This window comes from Grus americana, chromosome 1 (assembly GCF_028858705.1).
Source record: "Grus americana isolate bGruAme1 chromosome 1, bGruAme1.mat, whole genome shotgun sequence".
Classification (NCBI taxonomy): domain Eukaryota; kingdom Metazoa; phylum Chordata; class Aves; order Gruiformes; family Gruidae; genus Grus; species Grus americana.
In genome coordinates, this window is record NC_072852.1 from 196,496,893 (window position 1) to 196,520,229 (window position 23,337).

At 43.2% G+C, this 23,337-nt stretch overlaps 1 protein-coding gene across 2 annotated transcripts in view; it reads left to right on the top strand.

Moving 5' to 3' along the window:
• The window catches only part of FLT1 (fms related receptor tyrosine kinase 1), a 115,610-nt gene that overhangs the window by 46,689 nt on the left and 45,584 nt on the right, over positions 1 to 23,337 (top strand). For both annotated transcript variants that reach the window (XM_054812701.1, XM_054812702.1), the window contains exons 11-12: positions 8,330 to 8,444; positions 17,952 to 18,060. In XM_054812701.1, the coding sequence (XP_054668676.1) occupies positions 8,330 to 8,444; positions 17,952 to 18,060 (224 nt within the window). The remainder of the gene's footprint in view (positions 1 to 8,329; positions 8,445 to 17,951; positions 18,061 to 23,337) is intronic.

The window sequence follows — 23,337 nt, forward strand, 5'->3', positions numbered from 1 at the left end:
ACACAATAGAGATCTACAGGCTTGTGAAGGACACAGATGTCTGAGTATCAGTTGTGTATGGCTTTTCCAGCCCAAAGTAGGAGCCATTAAAGGAAGCCAGGAGTAGCGCAATTCAGAACAGAAAAAGGAGATGGCTCTTCATCTGTGAAACTCCTTGCCGGAGGATTTTGGGGGTTTGAAAAGTTTGCACAAAGTCTTGGAAGAGAAATCCACTGAAGTGTAGAAATTACCTCTGTCGTGGGAAGTTCTTGAGCTGATAATAATTGGTGACTGGGGGAGTATTAGGAGGAAGTATCTGAAGTTAGTCCTGCTCTTACTCATCCCCAACCATCTGCTTATGGTCATTGTTGAGACAGGATATGGGGTAGATGGATCTTTGGTCTTATATCCACGTCTGTCAGTATTTTCTCTTCCTGTTTTCCCTCTAATCAACTCCCCTCTCTCCTTAAAAATGTTTCCCTCCATTCTTTCTCATCCCTTCCTTGTTTTCTGCCTGCACTTCCAGTCCCTTGCTCCAGTCAGCCCAGAGTTGCTCTCAGACCCCTACTTGCAGTGAAGCTGAAAACAAACCATCTTGAAAAACACAACCTCAGCGCAGCAATAGCTCTTTCATCTCCTCCACTAAACACTGGAAAATGGAAAAGGTGTCAGTTGTGCTTCCAACTTGTCAGCAAGGCAGGGGCTATTAAGGACTGCATAAATAGATTAGTGAAGAATTACTCTAGTGGAGGGTGTCCCTGCCCGCAGCAGGGGGGTTGGAACTAGATGATCTTTAAGTTCCCTTCCAGCCCAAACCATTCTATGATTCTATGACTCTTTTCTAGAACCAAGAGGATCCAGTCAGGACAGCAAAGAAAAGGAAGAGAATTTCAGCATTATGAGAAGGAAGGTGTTGGGCATACCTGGATCTTGGAAGGCTATAGATATGAGGTTATGTCTAGAAGTCAAGTGAGCTGTTAGGATTGACTTCTGCATGGAAAATAACTTATGCTGGAAAGGTCTGAACAATATCTTGGACTTCATATATAGGGAGCTTATTTGGAAACAGAAGTAGAGAGTAGGAGTGGACATTGCATGTACAGGTTTCATAGTCTTTCCCTTTAGGTTTCTGACTGCTCAGCCAAATCAGAAAACACCTCTTCCTTTCGATACAACACAGACTATTAAAATAAAACACTTTTTCCCACAAAGAAGTTCTAGGTGCTTGTGGAAACCTCATGCTTTGAGTGATAGTTCTGTAGTTCCAGCCAACGTTCAGTTCCTCTGTGGAGGACATGATTGGGACTCTCAGAGAGAGAAAGTGGAGGCTGAGTCACAGCGACTGCATGGGAGATGGGAGTGATTACAGCCTAGCAAAGGAGGCAGACAAGAAGGAAGGAAGGAAGGATTGGCTGAAATGTGATGGTATTCTATGTCCATGAAGAATGTTTAGCGGTGTGAAGCAGGAAACAGAGGGTCAAGAAGCAAAATATATTTATCTGATAACCCATTCAAGGTGAGAAAATTTCAGGTCAACTCAGGATGTGCAAAAAACTGAAAAAGTACTTTCAAATGCTGTTATGTTCCCTGATGGCCAGGGGTCTTAAGTACTGGCAAGAAAGTTGGAAGCAAAATGTGGTTTTCAGTGACCATCAGACTCAGATATTTGCATTATTTGTTGTGAATAGCTGATGTTGCATGGTTCTCAAGTGTGCAGATGTAGAAGTGATTTTTTTTCCTGTGGAAACGTGAGCATGGGCTGATGAAGGGTGGGATAGATAAGACTGATGTTGATCTTACTGCTTCTTTTGAGGTAGTTCAATCAGCTTTCTGTGGTAGCATACTGGGGTAGTTCAGGGCAAGCCATAATGTTGGGAAAAGATGACTGTGAAGGGGAAACACTATCCATTCATCTGGTTGCATGTAGATAACAGCAGGAAAGGTAGTGTGCAGTTGTCAAAAACTTTCTTTTTCCATAGAGCCATGGTGATGTGCAACAAGACCATGAACACCACATACCCTACTGTTTTCAAAGATGCTCACCAGGAGAATGAGGCATTCCGGACATTGGGGATCTCCCCTACAGAATGCGTTTTGCCTCTAAGTATTCCCCTCAGTGGGGACACAGAGCATGCTACAAAACAGAAAACAACTCAGTCCTCACTCTGGCAACTGAGCAGTGCACCAGGGCCCCAACCCAGCCTAATGCATTGAGGCCACTGAGAAATCCTCCAGCCACTCTGCATCTCAGCAATGAGTAACTTCTCAGCACAGCTAACAGTCTCCGGTGTACTTGATCACATGTCCGCTCCCATGCTGGAGACCGAGGTGAGGAGTGGCGATGGAGGGCTGCTGTTCTCTGGGAGTCCTGCGTGTGTCTGAAGTGAGATGGGCTGGTGACGTTCCATCTGTTCTTGATGAGCTAGCGTTGGCACTGCAGTGGGCACAAACAGGGACCAGTGACAGTGAGAGCAGAGAGGCGAAGGGTTGAAGAATGAGACATGCAGAGGAGGAACCTGCACCAGTCTCACCAGGACTTCTTGTTGGGCATTCCTTGCTAAGCTCCTAAATAAATAAAAATAAACACACTACAATATATGATGTAAACTGTATCCAATTCCTACTATTTGTAGAAGATTTCCTCCTAGCCCCACTAACCCATGTATTCCGTGTGCGTGTGTGTATCGGGGAAGGTGCTCGGGATGAAGTCCCAACCAGGTTGCAGCTTTGCTGCTGAATGTGGTGGGGCTGGCATTTCAACCTCTAGCCAATTATTTTTGACCTAGAGCGGGAATGCTTGGACCATAGCTCCTTAATGGACAAGCGCGTTATAGTGTTACAGCCAAAGCTTGCAGAACATGCTGGCAGGGGGCCAGCACACGGTTCTCCCCCTCCACCCCCATTAAGCACGTTTCACAACCTGTGCATGCTCCCTGCTACTTTTTTCCCTCTCTGTTTCCTGCCTCAAATCGACGCAATATTCCCCAGGACACGTGGCTATGCCCGCCCCATGCTACCAATCGCATGGCGCTGGACGTCAAGGCGCGGAGCAGGCGAGGCCCATGTCATTCAGATTTTATTTTTTTTTTATAGCTTCCAAGCGGAAAACAGTTCCTATATATTCTTTCTAATTCCAGGAATTTCCACAGTTCCTGTCTTAGTGTCGTCACCACCGCCTCTTGAAAGGTGTGAGTCAGCTGAACTTGAATTTGTAATAATGTTGCCCCGATGCCGCTAGGAATTGATTGCTGCCCTAAAAAAAGGATAGATGCTGAGAAAAACACTGTGCCTGCTGTTAATCACTCTCAAAAATGGTCACCATCAGTGACAGGATGGCTTCCTCTTGCTCCTAGTACTGGTGCAATTGCCAAATACTACCTCAGTAAACAAGAGTGTGATTGAGGCTGCCAGGGGCTTTGCCAAGAGGAATGCTTACCGAATTGAATGGGATGTTACAGGAGGGAAACATTGCAATGGCCTCTGGCATCACACAGGAGGGCTTGGGAGGAAGGAGCTGGGAAGATGAGAAAACAGAAGATGAGTATTTTTCCAAGTGATATGGGGATCGAGGCTCCTCCACTGGTATTTGTCACTGTAATACTTGAACTGCAAATCGCAGAACTGCCTCCAAGATGGGGAAGAAGATGTGTCTGGAAACAAGCTGGGTCTAGGGCTTTCATTTAGGACTGTCTGTCATACACACCGTCAAATGTGTGTGGTGAATATGCAGACAAATCCTTTACCTCAGCTCCTACGCTCTGCTATAAACCACTGGGGTGACAACAAAACCACTTCTTTTCTGCGATTAGTGGGACTTTAGCTTGGAGCTGGTTAGATTAGGCAGGACTTTAGCTTGGAGCTGGTTTGTAGTTTGATTTCAGTGAAATACATCAAGATGACATGAAGTACACTCTTACCCTGGAAACTTTTCCCCGTCGATAGTTATAAATATACCACGCTGTTGTGCTTGGCATGCTTGTATGCTAATAGAGGTGAGGGCTCTGAAACTCATTAGGAAAGGGAGCGGGCTGCGGAGCGGAGTGAGGACAGTGTGAAGCTAAGGTTGATAACCATGGCCTTGTCCAGAATAGGCCATGGGAGTTTTCTTATCTCACTTTGGCAGGAGGTGCTGCTAGCTTCCTGTGCGAAATCAGGAGCATATGCTGCTTTCCTCTTGTTGTTTGGCTTCCTCCGCTACACAAGACGGTTCCCAGCACTGTGATTATCTTTGCATCTTCAAACATGGCACACTCTGCTTCCTCAAGGGCCTGATGTATTCTTGAGAAGCAGGCTGGCTCCCCTCCCCCCGGCCACTTCTCTAGGGCCTCCGCCGGTGCCAGCTCCGCACATCACGGACCTTTTATACAGCTGAACTTACTTCTGGTTGCATAAACCTCTTCCCAGCCCTTCCAGAGAAGTGTAAATTCCCAAAGCGAAGGGCAGCGAGCACGTCTGCTGGCAGAGCTCGCCCCAAACCGCAGGCAGCCGGGCAGGCAGTGCGTGCTGCCAGCTTCCCCTGGCCCCCAGCGCCAGCAGAGCCGCTCTCACCCCTCCTTCCCCCCGCGCTGGGCTTCTCTTGAAACCCACGGGAGAATTAACAGCTTCTGTTGTTACAAAGGGATAGCCTATTTCTCAGGCTGTTGACACAAAGGACGAAGCGTGCCTGTGCATGTGGGTGTGTGTGCGTGCACACAGGCAACGCGCATGCGAGCACGCACGCAGGCACATGGAAAAAACTACTTAGGGAATGAGAAACCAGATCGCTCTGCTTCTCCCAGTGCTCGCCTGAGACAGCAGAGCCTAAGTACCTTGCTCTGAGGTTGCATTATGTTTGCAGACGCACATTTGTACACACATCCCCTTAGCGTCTGTTATATAGGATCTCTACATGTGCACAGTCGCACCCACAGAGTAGGGACGTGAAAGGATCTGCAGGGAAACAGGTGTAAGAAGTGCTTAGAAATGTGCTGGCAGATATCAGGTTGTTTATCAATCTCTGTGCACACTGTGTGCTTTTTCATTAACCTGGCGGTAACCCTGCTGCAAGCTTTCCTGAAGATGCAAAGCAGTGAGGCTCATCCCGCAACAAAACATTTCAGGAATTCATGCGCTCTGGAGATATCTGGAGTAAGATTCAGATATCCAAAATTCAGTGGGATTTCCCTGCAAACGCAGACAGTTCTTGCTACAAATAGGATACCCCTGCTATTTTGCCGAGCAGCTAGTTTGAAGTAACTTGTAATTTCTATATAAAACACGAAGATATGTAGCTGATGTTATCTGAGGACACGCACAATGAAACATCAATTGAATTAATGGGAAGATGATTGTGTATTTTGGTCCCAGCCAGAGTAAATTTTTATATTTTCATTTTTCTCCCTTTCTTTCCAAGCATCTGTACTTAACACAAACATTTGGTTTGATGACTACATCTAAGTTCAGCAGAGCCTTTTCTCTTTCTGTTGCAAAATACCTGCTGTTAGGCTCTAAAGTCAGGTTAGGAGGCAGGACTTGTAATTACTCCCACTTGTCCCTTGCCCATCTCTACCCAGTGCTGCTGGCTGAAGCAGTGGCTTCATGTGGCACCCCTGGCAGCAGCAAGAGGAAGGGTGACCACATACTAACCTGAGTAACCAGCTCAGGAGACCAGAGGTGGCTCATGTTCTCTGTCCCTAAGCTGCGTTAGTGTATTTGAGGTTAAAGTGAGAGCATTTGGCAGCTGAGGAGAGAAAGCATCTGGTTCTGCCTCCAAAGGGATGCGTCTGAGTCTTGTCCTAGACTTTGCCTGGCAGCCACGCTGCAACTGATTTGTAAACGTTTGCTGATCCAGCAGACTGTGGAGCCGAAGTGGCGCGTACAAGAGTACTCGCATCTCCTGCTGTGTACTGTGGGATGTTGGATAATGTATTCTCAGCTTGATTTTGACTCCTTTTTTATTAAAACCATGGACAACAGCTATTAAGTGTATTTGATTTTCTACTATAATTGCATTAACATAGTAATCAGCAGTTTGGAGAAAATATGGTATGTGAAGTCAGTAGAGTTCACATATGTGTCTCCAGGGCTAATATTTCATCTAGTGTTTTACATGTGTTTTTCTTGTTATTGTGATGTTATTGTAATTATGATGGTGGTTTGTATTATGGTATTAATGAGTAATCAGCACCCCATTGTGCTAAGCATCAACAAAGACATAACACTGTCCTCATCCCTTACACATTGCAACCTAAATATATACAGTCTTTTTCAAGGAATTTTGAGGGAGAGTATAATAATAACTAAGCCTGGAGGCTCCAGAGCTGCAAGAAAGGAGATTGGAGATGCCTTTCAGAGCTGCACAAGTAGTTTCTGAATATGCATTGTACCTTCTTTCTGTCCTTTACCAAAATACGCGTCTCTGTAAGGTCTTTTATAGTAAAGAGCACAAATTTTCCACATAGAAACATAAATTCATTCTGGAAGATACCAGTTTCCACCTGTTTGAAAGGACAAAAATTTTAAAAAAATATTTTTTTAATATGGATGAAATGAGATTTTGGAGTCTCTGTCTTCCTATACAGAGATTGCCAGAATATCCAGTCACAGGGATGTGCCTTTGATATTGCCTGTTTGTGTGCCTACAGTATTGGCATCATGAAATAAGTTCTGATATCTGCAATGGCATGGGAATGTTATCAGCTTACCACGTTATCATCTCTTCTGTGTTCTAGTCTTGTTACGGAACTGGATTTCTTAAAGTATTAAATGTGCAAAGTAAATGGTATCTACCATTTTTAACCATTTTTTCTCATCTGAATGCATCACCTGTCTTAATGCAGCTGTCTTTCGTCCACCCTAGCCTCAATCATGTACTAGAAGTTGACTTTTAAACCAGAGTCTGGAATAAATGGCTGTGTAGGTAGGGCTTTCTTGCCATGCTATTGCTCCCTGTCCTCTCTCCATGCGTGAATGACCATGGCCTGCTCCTGGTTTTCAGCTTCTTCAGCTCACTGAGCCTCTCAATGCATGTTAAGAAATTTGGGCAGACAATCATATATCTGTGCTAATGATTACAGCCCAAGTTAGTTTACATATCATCATGTCTTTAAGCTGTAATATCAGCTAAGACACTGGCCAGTTTGACGCAAAGCTGCACAATTAAAAACAAGCATGTAAAGTTAGTGTACCAGTGATATTATAAACAACACAAGGTTTGAGCAAACTGCACAGTTAGCTGAAGGGAAATGAACCTCGTACTTTGGTCAGGATTGCATCACATGCCATTATCCAGTCACTGGGCTTTAAAGGTCATTTCTCCAAACAACTGATATACATGTCAGAACTATTTGATTACAGATACTACGGTCGTTATCTTTCAAATCCATGGAAGATCAAAGGAACGTGTCTTATTTGAAAGAGCTTGACCCTGCTGAAGGGTTAAGCTCTACTGTTGAAGCTGGAATTGAACAAGCAACAAGTAAACTTTGGATGAAAAGCAAAACTAGATATCCTCAAAGAAGAATGGGGACAGACAGCATTTAAGAAGCATTCCAATGTGTTTATTTCCATGTGTACCAAATTAGGCTTTGGGAAACAAATTAGCTCTTCCATGACCACACCTGAATGTTCTGATTAGAAGCCAATTTGTTGCATAAGGCAAAAACATTTTTTCCCTGAGATTTCTGTTCATTAACATGTCTTTGATTATTTCAGATTAAATGAACATTTAAATCCCTTTGGCAATTAGGTATAGGTTTGTTTAACTTTGTTTTACGAATTTGCAGGATTATAGTTATTTTTACTGTGTGTCTTGTAATCACTGAATCCCAGTATTGGTATGTTGCCATTTTGTAAACTGAACTGAAGAAAACATTCAGAAATGAGAACTTGCATAATTCTTCATGATATCAGAATGAACCTGGACATAGTGAAATGGCATCCAATACATTACGGAATAGATCTTGAAACAAATATAACTTGTCTTGAAATTAAGGCTGAAAATAATACAAACTCATGTGTGAAGCCAAGTCTGAACCATAACAATGGCTGAAAACAGACACATTGGAAGTGACATGTTGGTCTTTCACAGCCCTATAATTAGGCTGAGATTATAAATTCTGACCTCTCAGGCACAGTGGGTTAAATGTTAACACTGACTCCAGAGAGCTAATATTCAAGGAGGGGCTGTAGAAGTGGATCCAATCATCAGGCTCCAAACCTCCAGATTTTATGAAAAGTAACTGTACTTGCCTGTTCATCGCAGCACCTGCAGTTTCCCTGACTGATCACTGTTTCCAGAAGAATTGTTTTATGTGTTGAATGTTTCAGTCTATGACCCAATCTACAAAACTTCAATTTTTGTTGTCTTCAGGCATGGCTTTTGCTCTTACACCGAAGGATCTTTCATCCTGAAAGCTGGCAGCAACATAGGAAACAGGATCCAGAGCATCACTGAGCGAACGGCTGTAATAGAGGGCAAAAATAAGGTATGATTCCTAGGAGCAGATAACCTTTCTGTGTGACAGCATGTGTTGAAAAGGCACTGTAAGATGCTATCGAGGTTACAGTAAAGCAGACAGTATTTTTATATTGTTTAGATTTGAAGAGCTGCATACATGCAAATAACTTCCATACTTGGTATTTATCTGCTGAGACGTAGAGATGTACTTATTTCTGCATGCAGTCCTATTAAGGTAAGTTACATGCCAGCAGAATGTATCAGTGGGATTCACCACATCTGCTTTCTTAGAGCTGGTCAGTAGTGTCTTGGGGCACCTCAGGAGCACAGGGGCAGGGTTCCAGGCCATCTTTGCTTCATTTTGTGACATTACGCAATTTCCTGTTGTTTTTTCTATGAGAATTAAACAATTTATTCTCATTAGAGACTTTATTAGAGATTCACAGATGTAGTCCTAGATTATTAGATGACCAGGTCTTTTCTTGCAACACAAAGTTTACAGGGCCAAATGAATCCAGATTACAGAAGCAAAGAGAGATCTCAGTCAGAGACAGCGTGGTGGGATTCATCCCAGCTGCATTAACTATTTAAACATTAAGTGCCTAGTCTGAGTCAAGCATCCCTTTATGGGCCGTGGGGAGATGCAGGCATTTCTGAATGATGAGTAGGCCTGTCGTGCGGTGATGCCTACTGTGGAAGAGAAAGCCAATGAGCCTAGCTTGCCAAGGGCCATGGAGGATACTCCATCAGTTAAAACCTTTAAATCAAGATGTTTTCCTAAAGGATGCCCTAGATTAACTGCACTTCCCTGGGTTAGCCATGAGACTGATTTGGTGTGGTTGGGTAGCCTGTGCTACGGAGGAGCTCAGGAGAAGATGCACAATGCCATGCCACTGTCACAGCATCTGGTTTCACAGACTGGTTTGATTTGTGGCAGCAATGGCTGAAGAGATTATACATTTTAAAGCCTACCTTATTCTAGGCCTGTCATTTCTAAGGACACGGAAATGATTTTTGTAACTCTAAAGGCACCAGGGATATAGGTCTCCTTTCCTTGACGGCTGCCTTCAGTCTTCTGCATGTGAAAATGGATATAAACTGCAATTACTCTCATGTTAGGGCCCTTTCACACACCGCAGAATAAATAGGGCTTTGTGTGCAGCCAAGAATCAGGCCTGGGACTGCATTTTCTCCTGCTGTTGTATTATTTAGAAAGTACCACAGGTGTTCGTGGCACCGTTCCAGCGCATGGGAACGGGCTGGATCCCAGTGAGGCATTTGCTCTATTTAGCTGGCCACCTCTACGTGCTTAAAGATCAAGGCAAAGATGGGAGCAAACAGCTTCCTAGGGGAGACTATCGTAGGAAAGCACATGAAAACTGAGACATAAGGAGGGATTTGAAGGAGGAAAGGGAAATAATTTCAGGCACAGGAAGACACTATTCCAAAGGGGGAATGATGACCAAAAGATGATGAGAATCAGTTATTTTCCAGAAGGCATCTAGCCATGCTATGGGTGAAGTCTTACCTGCTCACAGGGTGCAGAAGGAGCTGTCTAACAACCAGACCCCATTCTCCTTGTGTGCCATGCATTTTGGAGACAGCGGAAGAGGAGTGGCTGAAATGTCAAAGCAACTTCCAGTCAACAGCAAATAAATCCCTCCCTGGAGGAAGATGCTAATAATGGGTCCTTGCAGGAGAACTCCAGGTTTTGTTTGAAGTCTTTGGCAAACAGCCCTTTTTTAAAAATGTGCCCAGAAATGAACCAAGGAATGGTCTCTGCATTTGTTACATGGAAAGTTTTCCAGTGAAACTCAGTGGTTCTCCTTGGTATTCCTTCTCTTCATGCTGTTTAGCTCCAACTAAGAAAGGTCTGCCTTGCATTGCTTTATTCCTCCTTGTCCCTATGGGGAAGGGGAGGTTAGTGAAACAATCTCTTTGCTCAGGCTTTCTCACAGGTTTTCTAAGGTTTCTTAGTTTCTGCTGCTCTTCCATAGCTTTTCAAGCACAGCTGGATTGCTATTGTAAGTAGAAAACGCTCTCTAAGCCTGGGTTCCTGGCCAAGCTGTGAGTTGCATGATTTGTGCACACACAGCTGCTCTAGAGCATCCAGGATTATTATTTTTTTTTTTCCATGGGAGTCTATAGCTTTTCACTCTTTGCAGTCCAAGAGTCATTCTTGGTCTCCCAGAGCAAATTCAAAGTGACAGAATTCAGACAAAACCCTTCCTCATCTGCTGGGATATTGTAAGGCTGTTGTTAATAGCACTGAGCTCACTGAATGCAGCACGTCATCACAAGTGTCTGATTCCAATGGACTACTACTGTGAGCAGTTCTGCTACTGCAAACAGCTATGAACAGCTCTCCGAGCGACTTCCACATCAATGGAGTCCTGCTATCTAAACAGAGTGTCTACCCCACTTCCACATCCAAGCATAGCAAGCATGGTAAAAACAATCTCAAAGCTCAATGGAAACAACAAAGACATGAGAGACAAAGCAGTAGGAAATAGATGAAGAAACTGAAAAAGTTGCACATTTGGGTTAGCATGAAAGGAGAAATGGGGGTGACCACAGGATGAGATTATTGTAATCAAGGGAAGAGATGAACAAGCAATGGTCAAAAGGTTTCTTTCAGCAATCAAGGTAGCTGTTTTCACCTTGCTTAAAGACATTGTGCCAGTTTCACCCGTTTCCTGTATGTGCAACATCTGAGTCCCTCCACTTTGACTTTTCGCTGTGGTAGGTTGATTGGTTGTTTGTTTGTCTGTGGTTATCAAGGTAGCCACAAGTATATTTTTAAAGTTAGAAAAACCTCAAACCCTGTGTCTGTACAGTTAAAGTAATGCAGGAAGCCTTTGCTACATTATTCTTCTGGTGACAGAGAAACCGTGACAACAACAGTGTTTTAGTAACATTTCCGTTTAAGCCTTTCTAAACGGACATTGAGAAACTTGAGTGGTATAATGGAAGAACTTTGTAACATAATGATACTTAATCATAAGACAACTCTTGAAGTGATTGATTCCCCCACCCAAAGATTTCATTCTCATTTTGTTGGACATCTCAGTGACTTCCTACAAAGTTGGGCTATTCTTAGACTTACCATGTAAACAGGTCACAGACACTCTCCTGTCATTCAGCTGCTGAAAACCATCACTTCTGAGTGTTCCCTGCTACAGCTAACTCCTACATATAACTCAGGGCTAATGCTGATTATTATTATTGTTATTCTTAGCATGATCAATATTCATTAAAATGTCAATCTGTGAATGAACTGCAATTAGAGCTGGTGTAATCATTGGTATCCATGCATACATATCAGGTATATGTTCTCTCCTGTGTGTGCAGGCGCATACTGGTTTATCAACAGCTTTGAAAGAAAGAGTCGGTACTGCTTGTACAGGTGTACAAGGGACAGGGAGCTGCAGGAGAGGTGGGCAAAGATCCTAGGCATGGAGAATGCACAGAAGAGCATTAAGAAGGCAAGTTCAGATGAGAGAGAGTAGACATTGCTGGCCTAGAAGAAAGGATGATAAATCCAAGGGAAGGAGACAGTAGACAGGAGGGCAGTTCGGTACAGGGAAAAGTCAGAGGGAGTGGAACAAAACCCCCTTGTTTTTGGGAAATAACCTACTAGAGCCACATTTTTTAGAATTTGATATGGAACAGAAGGTCCCTCTGCTGCTAGCAAATCTTGGCATCCCACTGACAATAACAGGTACCATGAAAACTGGGTCTGTGTCACAGTGCACGCCTCCAGGAACTGTATATAAAGAATAGTAATGCATGAAGTTGTGGTTTATCATTCGTATGTGTATGTGTATATATAGATATAGATAGATACAGATAGATATATGTATGGCCTTGTTTTCCACTGCATAAACACCTTACTGACACAAGTTTTTAATGGCCCCATCCCTTGTGAGTGACAAAGCCATTTGACTTCAGGGAAAATGGAAAGTAATCACCCCATAATAAGACTCTGCACAACCAAACCTAAGCTCGCTCTTGTCCATCTCCGGTTTGGCAGGCAATGAAGAGTCAACCTCGCATGTGCTGGCTGTGGGTTGTATTAAAAACTGTGACAGTCCAACACAAAGGTGGAGTGCAAGATAGTTAAAAGAGTCAGTCCTTCTTGGACATAACCTATAAGGTGTCACCGTGCAAAATAGGATGGGTCCATCTCCTGCATCTTCTGTGCCAAGCTCTAAACCTCTAGCTCTCTTCCATGTCCCCTCGTTACTGAGGAGATGATGAGGCATGTGTTACGTTTGTTCTCAGTCCCTACACGTGCCAGCTGTGTGGCCAGTACGTCTGTGCTGATTGACCATCTGAACCCAAAGCAGAAGAGAAAGCTGTTTAGCTCACTACAACAACGCCCATTTTGATCCTTCTTCTCTGCTCAACAGCTGGTTTGCATGAAATGCGTGAGATCTTATGAGCTTTGAGTTGTCTGTCGATTTTGGTTGAAATTAGGCAATGGGTTCAAAAATTACTGAGGGCGTGGGGGAGGAGAGGATGCTGGCAGACAGATGGACAGGCTGGCAGGCAGATGGACAGACAGTGTGATCTTCCTAGGAAGCCAAGCTAAAGATAGCCATGGGAGCGTAGCTTGCCTCTCTTTCTGCACATTGTAACTTCTCCTGGGGCCTTCTCAAGTGCTACTAGAATCGCTGTCAACACTTTTAAGCAGATCGCTGGAAGGTGCCAGCTGAGCTGAGCCCTTGGTGAGATTAAAACCAGCAGAACTTGGCACCTGCCTCTGCTGAGCTGCAGCTCCCTCCAGCTCCTGAAACCCATCCCCTCCCTCGGAGCACGAGGGAGGTGAGAATGGAGCACTGTCTCGCTCTACCTACGACCCGGGGGAGGAGGGCAGGGGTGCCTATGGTATAGCTGTCTGCAGCGTGATCTCCTCGCCAGGCAGCCGGCTGCGTTCAGTCTCACGGCCCTTTCGAGCGGGACAGCACAGGATGCAGAAGGAAACCGCAGCTCTGCTTGCTAACAGCAGTGACTTGCCTGTGTGACCCAAGGGGGAAATGGGTGCTGCTCTGCGTGTGTGTCCTGCTACTGAAGATATTTTGGTGTTTCTTCTGTGGCGGTCCTGAAGGTGAAGCCTGTTGTTCAGATGTTTTGCACTGATGCGCCTTGCCAACATATGAGGCAATCATATGTCATTGGCATAAGCTGACCAATCCAATAGTGCGCTGCCAGTATTTCAACATGGGTCTTCCTAAATAATATTCCTTTAGCCAAAGATAAATCCAAGGGGGTGAGGAGAGCATATTTTGATTTATTTCCCATTTTTTTTTTAACAAATATGTTTTCTTCAAAGCGTAACTAGGAGGGAATCAACAATATTTGGCAGACTTGCACTAACCTGATCAATGCTGAAAGGAGAGCATTTTGATTTTTAAATGTATGGGCTGTTTAGAGGAATTAGCACAGCAGTCTCTGGATGGAACATGTTTATGCCCGTGTCTGCAGAGGCCATCTAGGAGTCAGAAAAGAGTCAAGTTACCAACCGTTTTCTGAAACCTCCTCTTGCTTCTCTGCCATCAGCTGGAGCAGTGGGAATCCTCTATCTAAGCTACTTTGAGACAAAAGAAATTCAAGCAGACCCTCTGGGGGAAAGACCAGCCCACCCTGGCTCCAAGCACAACCACCATGCCAGTTGCTTTGCACCCTCCTTCCCCCTCAGTCTTTTCCTCATCAGTTTCCATCACGAACAAACCTGTAATTTCCTCTTCTATCTCTCAGGATTTCTGCTCAACGCCTCTTTTATTTGCAGGCAGAAGCAGCAACAGCAGAATGTGATTTACTTCCCTAGCTCCTGGCTCTGAGATGAGCCTGTAGCGTAGTACTTCAACTGAGATGATGAGTACAGAAAGGAGGAGTAAAGGATCAAAGCTTTGGTGATAAATGGGGTTTGTGGACTGATGATGCTCAAGATGTCCAGCAATGCCAGGAAGGATTGGCCCTGTTCTGTCTCATCATGGCAACTGGATTCAGACCTTCTCTATACAACATGGATGCAAATCCAGGGCCTGAAACTCTGTGTTGCGAAGCCATGTGATACAAGCCTGTGCAAACTTTTTCTCTTGCTCCTTTTGCAGCAATAGCTGTGTAGAGGAACCACGCAGCACAAACTGATCTCATACAGCCATCATTGTTCAATAAACAACAGCATGCCAGCTTAGTTTTGTACACACTATTTCTCTGGTGGGTTTTGGCTGGCATCCATAATGCAGAACTCAGACTGCACCACTGGAGGGCTCACAGACTATTTAAAGAGATGTTATCTTATCCTTATGACTAATTTATAAGCTAAAAGATTTATGCAGAGACGTGTCTCTGAAATATTCTGTTCTGTTGCAAAGTCAGTCTTGCTTTTTCCTAGACACTATGGCTTTCTCTGCCTTAGTCACGTAAACATACCAATGACTGCTCTCTGCCGCTGAGGCCTGTGTTCATAACATTTATCTCCCTTGCCATCCAAAAGATGTTGGTCGCATGGAAGTTGCCTGTTGGGAGTGATCCTCGGCCCGTGCTAGAGGAGTATTTGGGACAGTGCAAGTTGGTCAAAACCAAAGCAATGCTGGGGAAAAGCATTCAGTTTAAATCACTGAATTTCAGTGCTGAGGAATGTTCTCTTGGGTCATTTAATATGCAAGAAAAGGCATAATCTATAACCTTTGGTCAGTAAGTGCAGTCATACTGCTTAAGTGTAACTGTATGTGCTGTCCTCAGTGAAATAAAAGTAATAATCACACCTTAGTGGGCTGGAGCCATAAAACTTGGATAGGGTACACAATTTTTCATTAAAAACTAATGCCTGATAATGTCAGGACAAAATACAGTTTGATACTACAAAAAATATCCAAACCATTGGACTAATTGTGGGAGGAATAATTGCCATAAATTTTTCAGGCTCATTAATGCTCTGGTTCTGGATGTAGTAGGATAAAGACAGGTGCCCTAGAGTCAGAGAGTAAGAGCTTCCTTTGTCTTCACTGTGCATTTTAGGTCACTGTTCCTACCTGGGTAACATTGCTATGAGGTAATACAAACTAACGCAAAAAAAGGTTAATATTGTGGTGGAAAGTCTGGGATGGCAGAAGCAGCGTTTAACCACCCACGTTAGCCCTCTGGCAGATGTTATGGGACTTCCTTCTATTCTGAGTTAATGTTGATAAAACGGCTGCAGGAATCCTGCCGCTGAGCCCTGTGTCCACACTTTACGAAATTATGTTTAAAAATTGGAAGGAATTCAAAGAGAATGACAAAATAGAGCCAGGGCTGGACCCACACTTTGTAATTAGGAATTTGTAGAGGCCAGCCCACTGAATTTAGCAAAACAGGATGATTTTTTTTTTTAAAGGACTGTAATTGTCTTTCTGGTATTACTGAACCTCTTTCATCTCATGGAAGAGCGAAAAAGGTCAGTTAGAAAAATTCCAGCTGGAAATAAGGTGTAGTTTGTTAGCAGACAGGTAGCTGATCACTGAGACAGCTTAACAGGGTAGAGTTGCTGTTAGCATCACTTGTAGTCTTGAATTTGCCATAGGGCAGTTTTCTAAAGCAAATAAGCCAAAATTAAACAACTTGACTCCACTGGGTTTGGTTGAGTAGGAGGAAAAGTAATATACTCCTTCTACTAAAGAATGTTTTGGGAAAACAGAAGATCTCTATTATTTAGAAGTTCAACAAGGAGTTTGTGGATAGCCATGAAGTCTCTGAGTAGGAGACGTAGAAGCAGTGCAAATGTTCAGCCAGTGTTTATGTAGAAATGTAGATAACTGGTCCTTATTTATTACTGACTCACCCGCTTGTGCTTGTCTGCCTCTGGACTACAGTAATCGGGCAGACTTAAAAGAATGTATTAATTGCACAAAAATTATTTTGAAGGCTTTTAGAAAAGCCAAATAATTCCAAACAACGGGATTCCAGGGCCACAAAATTTCCTTTCGTCACTGTCCCAGCTCTGTCTGTAACTCCAGCCAATGCATGTTTTACAGATGAAATAAAATGGAGACAGAAAGACAGAAAATTAAGCTACTAAGTTGTATCTGAGACCACACCCCACTGCTTAGATCCATGTCCGTGCCCCATGTCTCAGCTCCATATCAGAATGACACCTCAGTTGTTTCTGCATAAATTTCTTCTTTCAACTAGTGCCCAAGCCATTAGACCATGGCTTTCCATCACCATGAACTTATAAGTCTTATTATTACAATGATTTTTATTTTTCTAAAGGCACATCAGGTGTTGTTGGTCCCTGGCCTTCCAAGGTCTCATCTTGGAAGTCATCACTTTGTGAAAATATTGTGTGCTGAACCTCTTAAGGTGGTGATAGAATACAACGTAAAGAAACCTGACATATTGTTATTTAATAACAGAAATATTAAGTCAAAGAAGAGGAAATATTCAAAAAAAGGATGAGTAAACATGTCTTTTCCCCTGTCCTTTCTCACCTGACACTTACTTGAGAAAACGAAAGAGAAATCAAATACATTTAATGCCAAACAGAGCTAACTTTTTGCCAGCATTATCCAAGTGCCTGAGGCATTCGTCATCTCTTCCCTTTGCAGTCTGACTGCCCTACAGGCTGCTTATCTCTTCAGGTGAACCATGTTGTGTCATGTTTCATGTTTTGTTACTTATCATTACATCATTAACAAGAGATAAATCAACCTGCAAGACACATTCAAAGATTTTTGGTTATGATGGCTCTGATAATATAGAATCATAGAATCGTTTAGATTGGAAAAGTCCTTTAAGATCATGAAGTCCAACCATTAACCTAGCACTGCCAAGTTCACCACTAAACCACGTCCCTAAGCAACTTATCTACGCATCTTTTCAGTACCTCCAGGGATGATGACTCAACCACTTCCCTGGGCAGCCTGTTCCAGTGCTTTCAGTAGATAACCCTTTCAGCGAAGAAATTTTTCCTAATATCCAATCTAAACCTCCCCTGATGCAACTCAAGGCCATTTCCTCTCATCCTATACTTGTGACTTGGGAGAAGAGACCAACACCCACCTGGCTACAACCTCCTTTCAGGTAGTTGTAGAGAGTGATAAGGTCTCCCCTCAGCCTCCTGTTCTCCAGGTTAAACAACCCCAGTTCCCTCAGCCACTCCTCATAAGACTTGTGATCTAGACCCTTCACCAGCTTCGTTGCCCTTCTTTGGACACGCTCCAGGACCTCAATATGTTTCTTGTAGCGAGGGGCCCAAAACTGGACACAATACTTGAGGTGTGGCCTCACCAGTGCGGAGTACAGTGAAATGATCACTTCCCTGGTCCTGCTGGCCACACCATTTCTGACACAATTGTTTTCTGTTACTCATCGACCCTTTCCAAAACTGTATATGGTGACATCTCCTTTAAGTAGCCCCAGCGGTGCCCGTCACTGAGTCTATGGAGAGACTGAATCATGAGACTGTCAACGGTGACCTAGGAAAAAGAAAAGGGAAGCTTTAACTGAGTTCCTGATCCAGTGAGAGCTAAACCTCTTCCTTCTTTTGCAGACTGCTAGCACTCTCGTTGTAGCTGAAACCAAATCTTCTGGAATCTACAGCTGTGTGGCATCCAATAAAGTGGGAAAAGCCGAAAGAAACATCAGCTTTATTGTAACAGGTAAGATCTAGTCCCCGTTAGAACCAAACATGTTTCCTGGTCCTAGGGTTATAACTGTTAGTCTGTTGTGGCTTTTTCATTCACAGTTTGAAAATTGTTGTAATGTGCGCACCTGTAAATTCATTGCATGCTTTTGGGTGATCCTGGAAGGATTTTTCACAGCAGCTGGTCTGGATTTCTAAGAAGGACACCAGATCTGGTGAATGATTCAACCCTCCATCAAGTATCCCACCATGACACAAATCACTCACAAATATAGCAACCTGTAATTCCCCTTTTTAAATCACCTAGCCTCTGCAGTCATTCCATATGTGAAATTTTACTGTATTTTCAAACACCAGTAAGCCAGTTTTGTGTGTGACACTGGTGGTGTCTACAGCCTCATCCTGCTGCCAACCAGGAGATCTCACAACATAGTGTCCAGAGCAGTGCCGGTGTCTGCAGACAGCGTGGTGCCAGAGGTGGGATGCCTGGGGTACCTGGGCAGCCCCTCACAGCTCTCAGGGACTATGGAAACTTGTAGGTAAAAAAGTGGCAGGGCATAAACTACAGAGTTTTGTTCCCTCTTCTGAGAAAGAAAACCTTGCATGTCATTTGGGCCATGGCACTGAGAAGACTTCTTGTGTTAGCTGTGCATATGAGTATGCTTCCAGTTATTTTTCCATTACTAGATGTGTTTAGATGTTTTCAGGTTCAGAAACAAATTATTAAATGCTCGACTTCAGGAATTACTGAAAAAGACACAATGAGTTTTCAAGAGTAACTACTGCATGATTTAGTATCGTAATGTCTGCACATGCCATTCCAAAGGATTTGTTTTCTGGAAAAAGATTTTATTTTGGTTTTGTTTACAAAGTGGTAGTTCACAGAGCACTTAGGCTGATGACAACTTTCAGGGTAGGTCATTAAAGAAATGTAATTCATTCAGAAATATGAGAAATGATGAAAAGGTTAAAATATCACGATCCTTTAATCCCAAAATCATAATCTTGAAGCTGAAAGGGAAAAATAATTTTAATGTATCCCTTTTAACTTTTGCTTTCTCTTATCTGTTTTTCTGTTGTCAATCTCTTGCTTATCATCCTAATGGGTGATTTTGGTGAAATTCATTATGCTGCTATACTGAGAAATATCAAATGAGAGTAGACACACACTCACTAGATTTGGTTAAAAAAAAAAAAGAAAATTTCTTTGAAAAATGTCCCCCCTCACAATTTTGAGGACCAAAATTTATATTTTTTACATATTCTGACTACGTAGTAATACACTTTAACATTTAGACAGTGCCAGTTATCTATAAATACAGAAATTTGGTAACATGCATGAGAAATATAAACAGATTAGTGACACATAGGCAGGTTGTTAAAATACAGAAAAAAAAAGAATATCTCCATGTTCTGTTAATGGATATGACAAGAACATTTGCCACCTTGAAGATGACTGCTGTCCCTGCTCTCAAGTCACAATTTTGCTTTTCTTCCTATCCTTACATTGTGTCTGGACAGAAGCTAAACAACGACGCATAGTTCTCCATAAATTAATGTGCCAGTGGCACTGTATTCTCATCTTTATGTGGGGACTTCACGTGTAACTTTGAGCAGTCACTGAGAGTCACTCACTTGAGGCTGTTACTTTTGTAATGTGAAAGATGCTGAATTTGGCCTTCTCTAGCTCTTACTGCTCAGTCTTCAAAATAATGCATGAAAGATCCTGAAACCAAATGAAGCTGTATTTTGATGGGCCCCATTTGCTGAATCCAAATCTCCCTTTCAAAGTTTTGATGGCATTTTCAGATAGTTTAGTACAGTGACATGAAGGAGTTAGTTTCCTTACTTAGATCTCATATTCTTAGATCTTGACCAGGGATAGAAGGAAATCCTTCTCCTTGATACCAAAGCTTGCATGAGAACATGCAGAATGTTATGGCTTTCCTTTGAAGACTCTTGTTTGGCTGGTGTTCAGAGAGAGGAGTGGCTGCTTTATTATGGCTTGGAAATTCTTAATATCTTGTCTGGTGGCAAACTTTCTATATAGGGTGGTAAAGTTGAAATGCATTTGTCCTTTGAGTTCCTGGAGCTGAGCACTTCAGTTGTGTAACATGGAAAGTCCTGATCGTTGGCTGACACTGAGTGGCACTGATTGAAAGCAGTGTGTTTAAACAATGCTGCTGGTTTGTCCTTACAAAAATGAAGTTAGGCTCATTCTTCTGTTTTGTGCACATAGCGCATCAGTTTGGCTTGCATGGTGGTAATCACGATTCTCCTCCATCAGGCTGAGACCAAACTGCTGTGCCTGGGTAACAGTCTGTGTTTCACATCAATGAAACAAATGCGCCCAGCATTTGCTGAAAAACACACAGAGAATAAAAATGAGAGCCCTAAATGCTGATGGATGTGAATAGAACACTGCAAAGAATTTCCTTCTGATGAGTCCAAAACCAATACTTCAAGTCTTGCGTGACAGCTTGCGGCTAATTTATCTTATGTTGTTGGGTCTGCTGGTGCCATATGAAGCCAGCCTGAACCACACAAAAGTATAAGAGCAGTCTAGGCAGGAGAAGGTGATCTCTTGTAGTGAGAAGAGCTGCTGCCCCTTGTAAAAGGGACAAGCCAGAAACAACCCCAAAGAGCAGATGGACAGAGCCTGTCCTGAACAGGAAGAATCCCTTTCCTTGGAGGCAATCTCCTTCAGGCCTTGTCCTGGGGATGAGAAAACACATGTGCCCTGGTGAAGCAGCTGTGGTGGTGTAAGGAGTCTCCTTTCTATAGGCAGAAACTGTTGGGAAGGTGGTGGGAAGGCAGAGCTTGTCCCAGCAAACCTAGTTTGGCAGTGGCATGTTCCACCCCTTCAGGGAAAGGTAGATGTGAGGAAATAAGTGCAAGAAGGTGTAGCAGAGAGGACCCAGAGCCCTTTCTTAAGTTATTGTGAATCTCATTCTTTCTGGGCTTGAAGTGCAACTTGTGTGTGAGGTTCTGGGAGTTTTGAGAGTGGTATAATTTTATAGCCTGTGTCTGAGGGTGTAGGACATGAAGTCCATGGGCTCTGGGGTAGCTTTCCTGTCCTATGGCCTGTGTCAAACGGACATTTTTGGGGTGTTCTCACACCGACTTATTTCAAAAAGCAAATCTTTGTTCAGGGCACAGAAGTAGTTGTGAGCCTTACGTAAAAGCAATGTGGAAAGGTGATTTCTGAAAGCTGTCCTGCTCGCTGATATGGAAACAGTCTCTGTAACACCACCTTTATGCCAAATTTAACCGTGGTAGCCCCCTTCCCTCCAGCCTGCCCCTTTCCCTACATTTTGGGCTGTTTTGCTGGCACACAGCAGGCCCATGGGTGTGTTTGCAATTACAGAGGGTGAAACAGGAACAGCTCTGCCTTATCTCCCTGGTTTCCCAATGTCACTAAGCGCATTTTATTTTGAGATTCCTGATGGTGCTTGGCAAAGATAAACAAAATCTTCCATCAGGAAACCTGGGAGCTATTTCCACAGGAAGCTTCAAATCACTAAAGTAAATAAAACCCTTTTACATTATTCCCAGCCACATTATTTAGCTAGCCTGAGCATGTAACTACTGGTGAGAGGTGTCATATATTAGGGGGCTTGTAGCCTTTGAACAAATGATTCTCTTGGAATCCTGTGCATTTTGCTTTTGTCCCTGGATTTATTCAGAAAATAGTCTTTCTTGACAGTAGACACGGCTAGTAAGAGCTACAGACCTGACGACATGGAAGTAGTTGCAACTATATTATGCTGTTGGCACGCTATCCTTTTACTTTAAAAATAGTTCATTTGCCTCAGTCCCAGGGGACCTTTAGTTTCATCTTAAGAGTTTTGCTTGGCTCTTCCTAGCTTTTGCAGAGTACTGGCATCTGTGAAAGCCAAAAATTAGCAGTATTTCAGGCCCGTACTCTGGCTTTCCCTACACATATCAGAACAATTTGGGAAGTACTGTGAGTAAGAAGCAGCAATTTCTTTCATCCAAATACTTATCCACGACAAAAATTTTGGACCCTTGATTGGTTTTGAGTGTGTCTGAATTCAATGCTTTTTAACAAAATCAAACATAGGATTCACTTCATCTAACTTAAACCTTAAAGTTAGGTATCTAAGCCTAAGCTGCTCATGTAGGATCTCTTCATAATTAAGCATGAGGGATCAGGATCTCTGGAATTTGACTCATCTTAAAGGTGATGGGCCGCATTGCCCTCTGGAGGTGCCTGTGTCACTCCATGGGCTGTAAACTTTTGCCCATGCACAAAAAAACTGCATTCAAGTAGGTGTCCACATTTTGATGGCTTAGGCTAAATATGCTGTAACCTCTGTAGGGAAAGGTTTCATCTTCCAGTCGACACGTCCTTAACTGAGATCAGAATCTAGCACCATGCACCTTTACATATCAAAAAGGATGTTGATGATAGTCACTCATAGATGAGTTCACTAAATGAAAAGTTTTTCTTATAGTTTTGTTTGCTGGAGAGGAAAAAAGGGGATCCTAATGAAATGTAAGAGGAGCAAGTCAACACACAGGCTTTAATATCCAATCTAATATGTTAGTGTCACTGCCTCCATTAGGTTGATCTTTGGACTACACTTCTGAACTACAGCTGACAATAGGCACACACTTTGCTCCAACTGCAAGGGCACGATGAGTTCAACCAGCAGAAAACAAGCCTCTCCCTGGAAGGCATCTACAGTCAGAGGAAATTTCAATCCAGGACTTGCAGGAGCTCATTTACCCTGTGTTTAACACTCAGGGTTAAGTGTGGAAAAAGAGGATATTAAGGGGAGCAAGTGATGCCAGCCTTTCAACAGGCAGAACTTTGTTTGAAAGGTAGCAGTGAGCAGGTCATATTCATGGTCCCCCTGGAGAGGCAAGGCAGCTCAGTTTGTGATGTGGGGATTTAGGGAGAAGCTTTCTGATGGATTGGTCAGTCAATGGATCTCAAATGGAGATCTACTCTTTACGTATCCCTGCTGATGTGACATTAAACCTGAAGCGACATTGGTAAGCATGGAACTGAATGAAAGTCAGTGTTGAGATGTTCATGCTCTAAGAGATGAGAAAAGAAGGGATAATTCTCCCTTATGAAAGATGAAACCATTCTTACGACTTTGAGTCAAATTCACAGCCAAGTGCCATAGCAATTAGCAGTGAAAGAGCAATTGAAAATGGCCAAATTCAATGTCAATTAACCGAGAAGAAGGAAATTACTTTATCAGAATATTGGCTACAAATAAACCAAGAGAGGTTGCACTCTAGGAGCAAAACTTGGAAG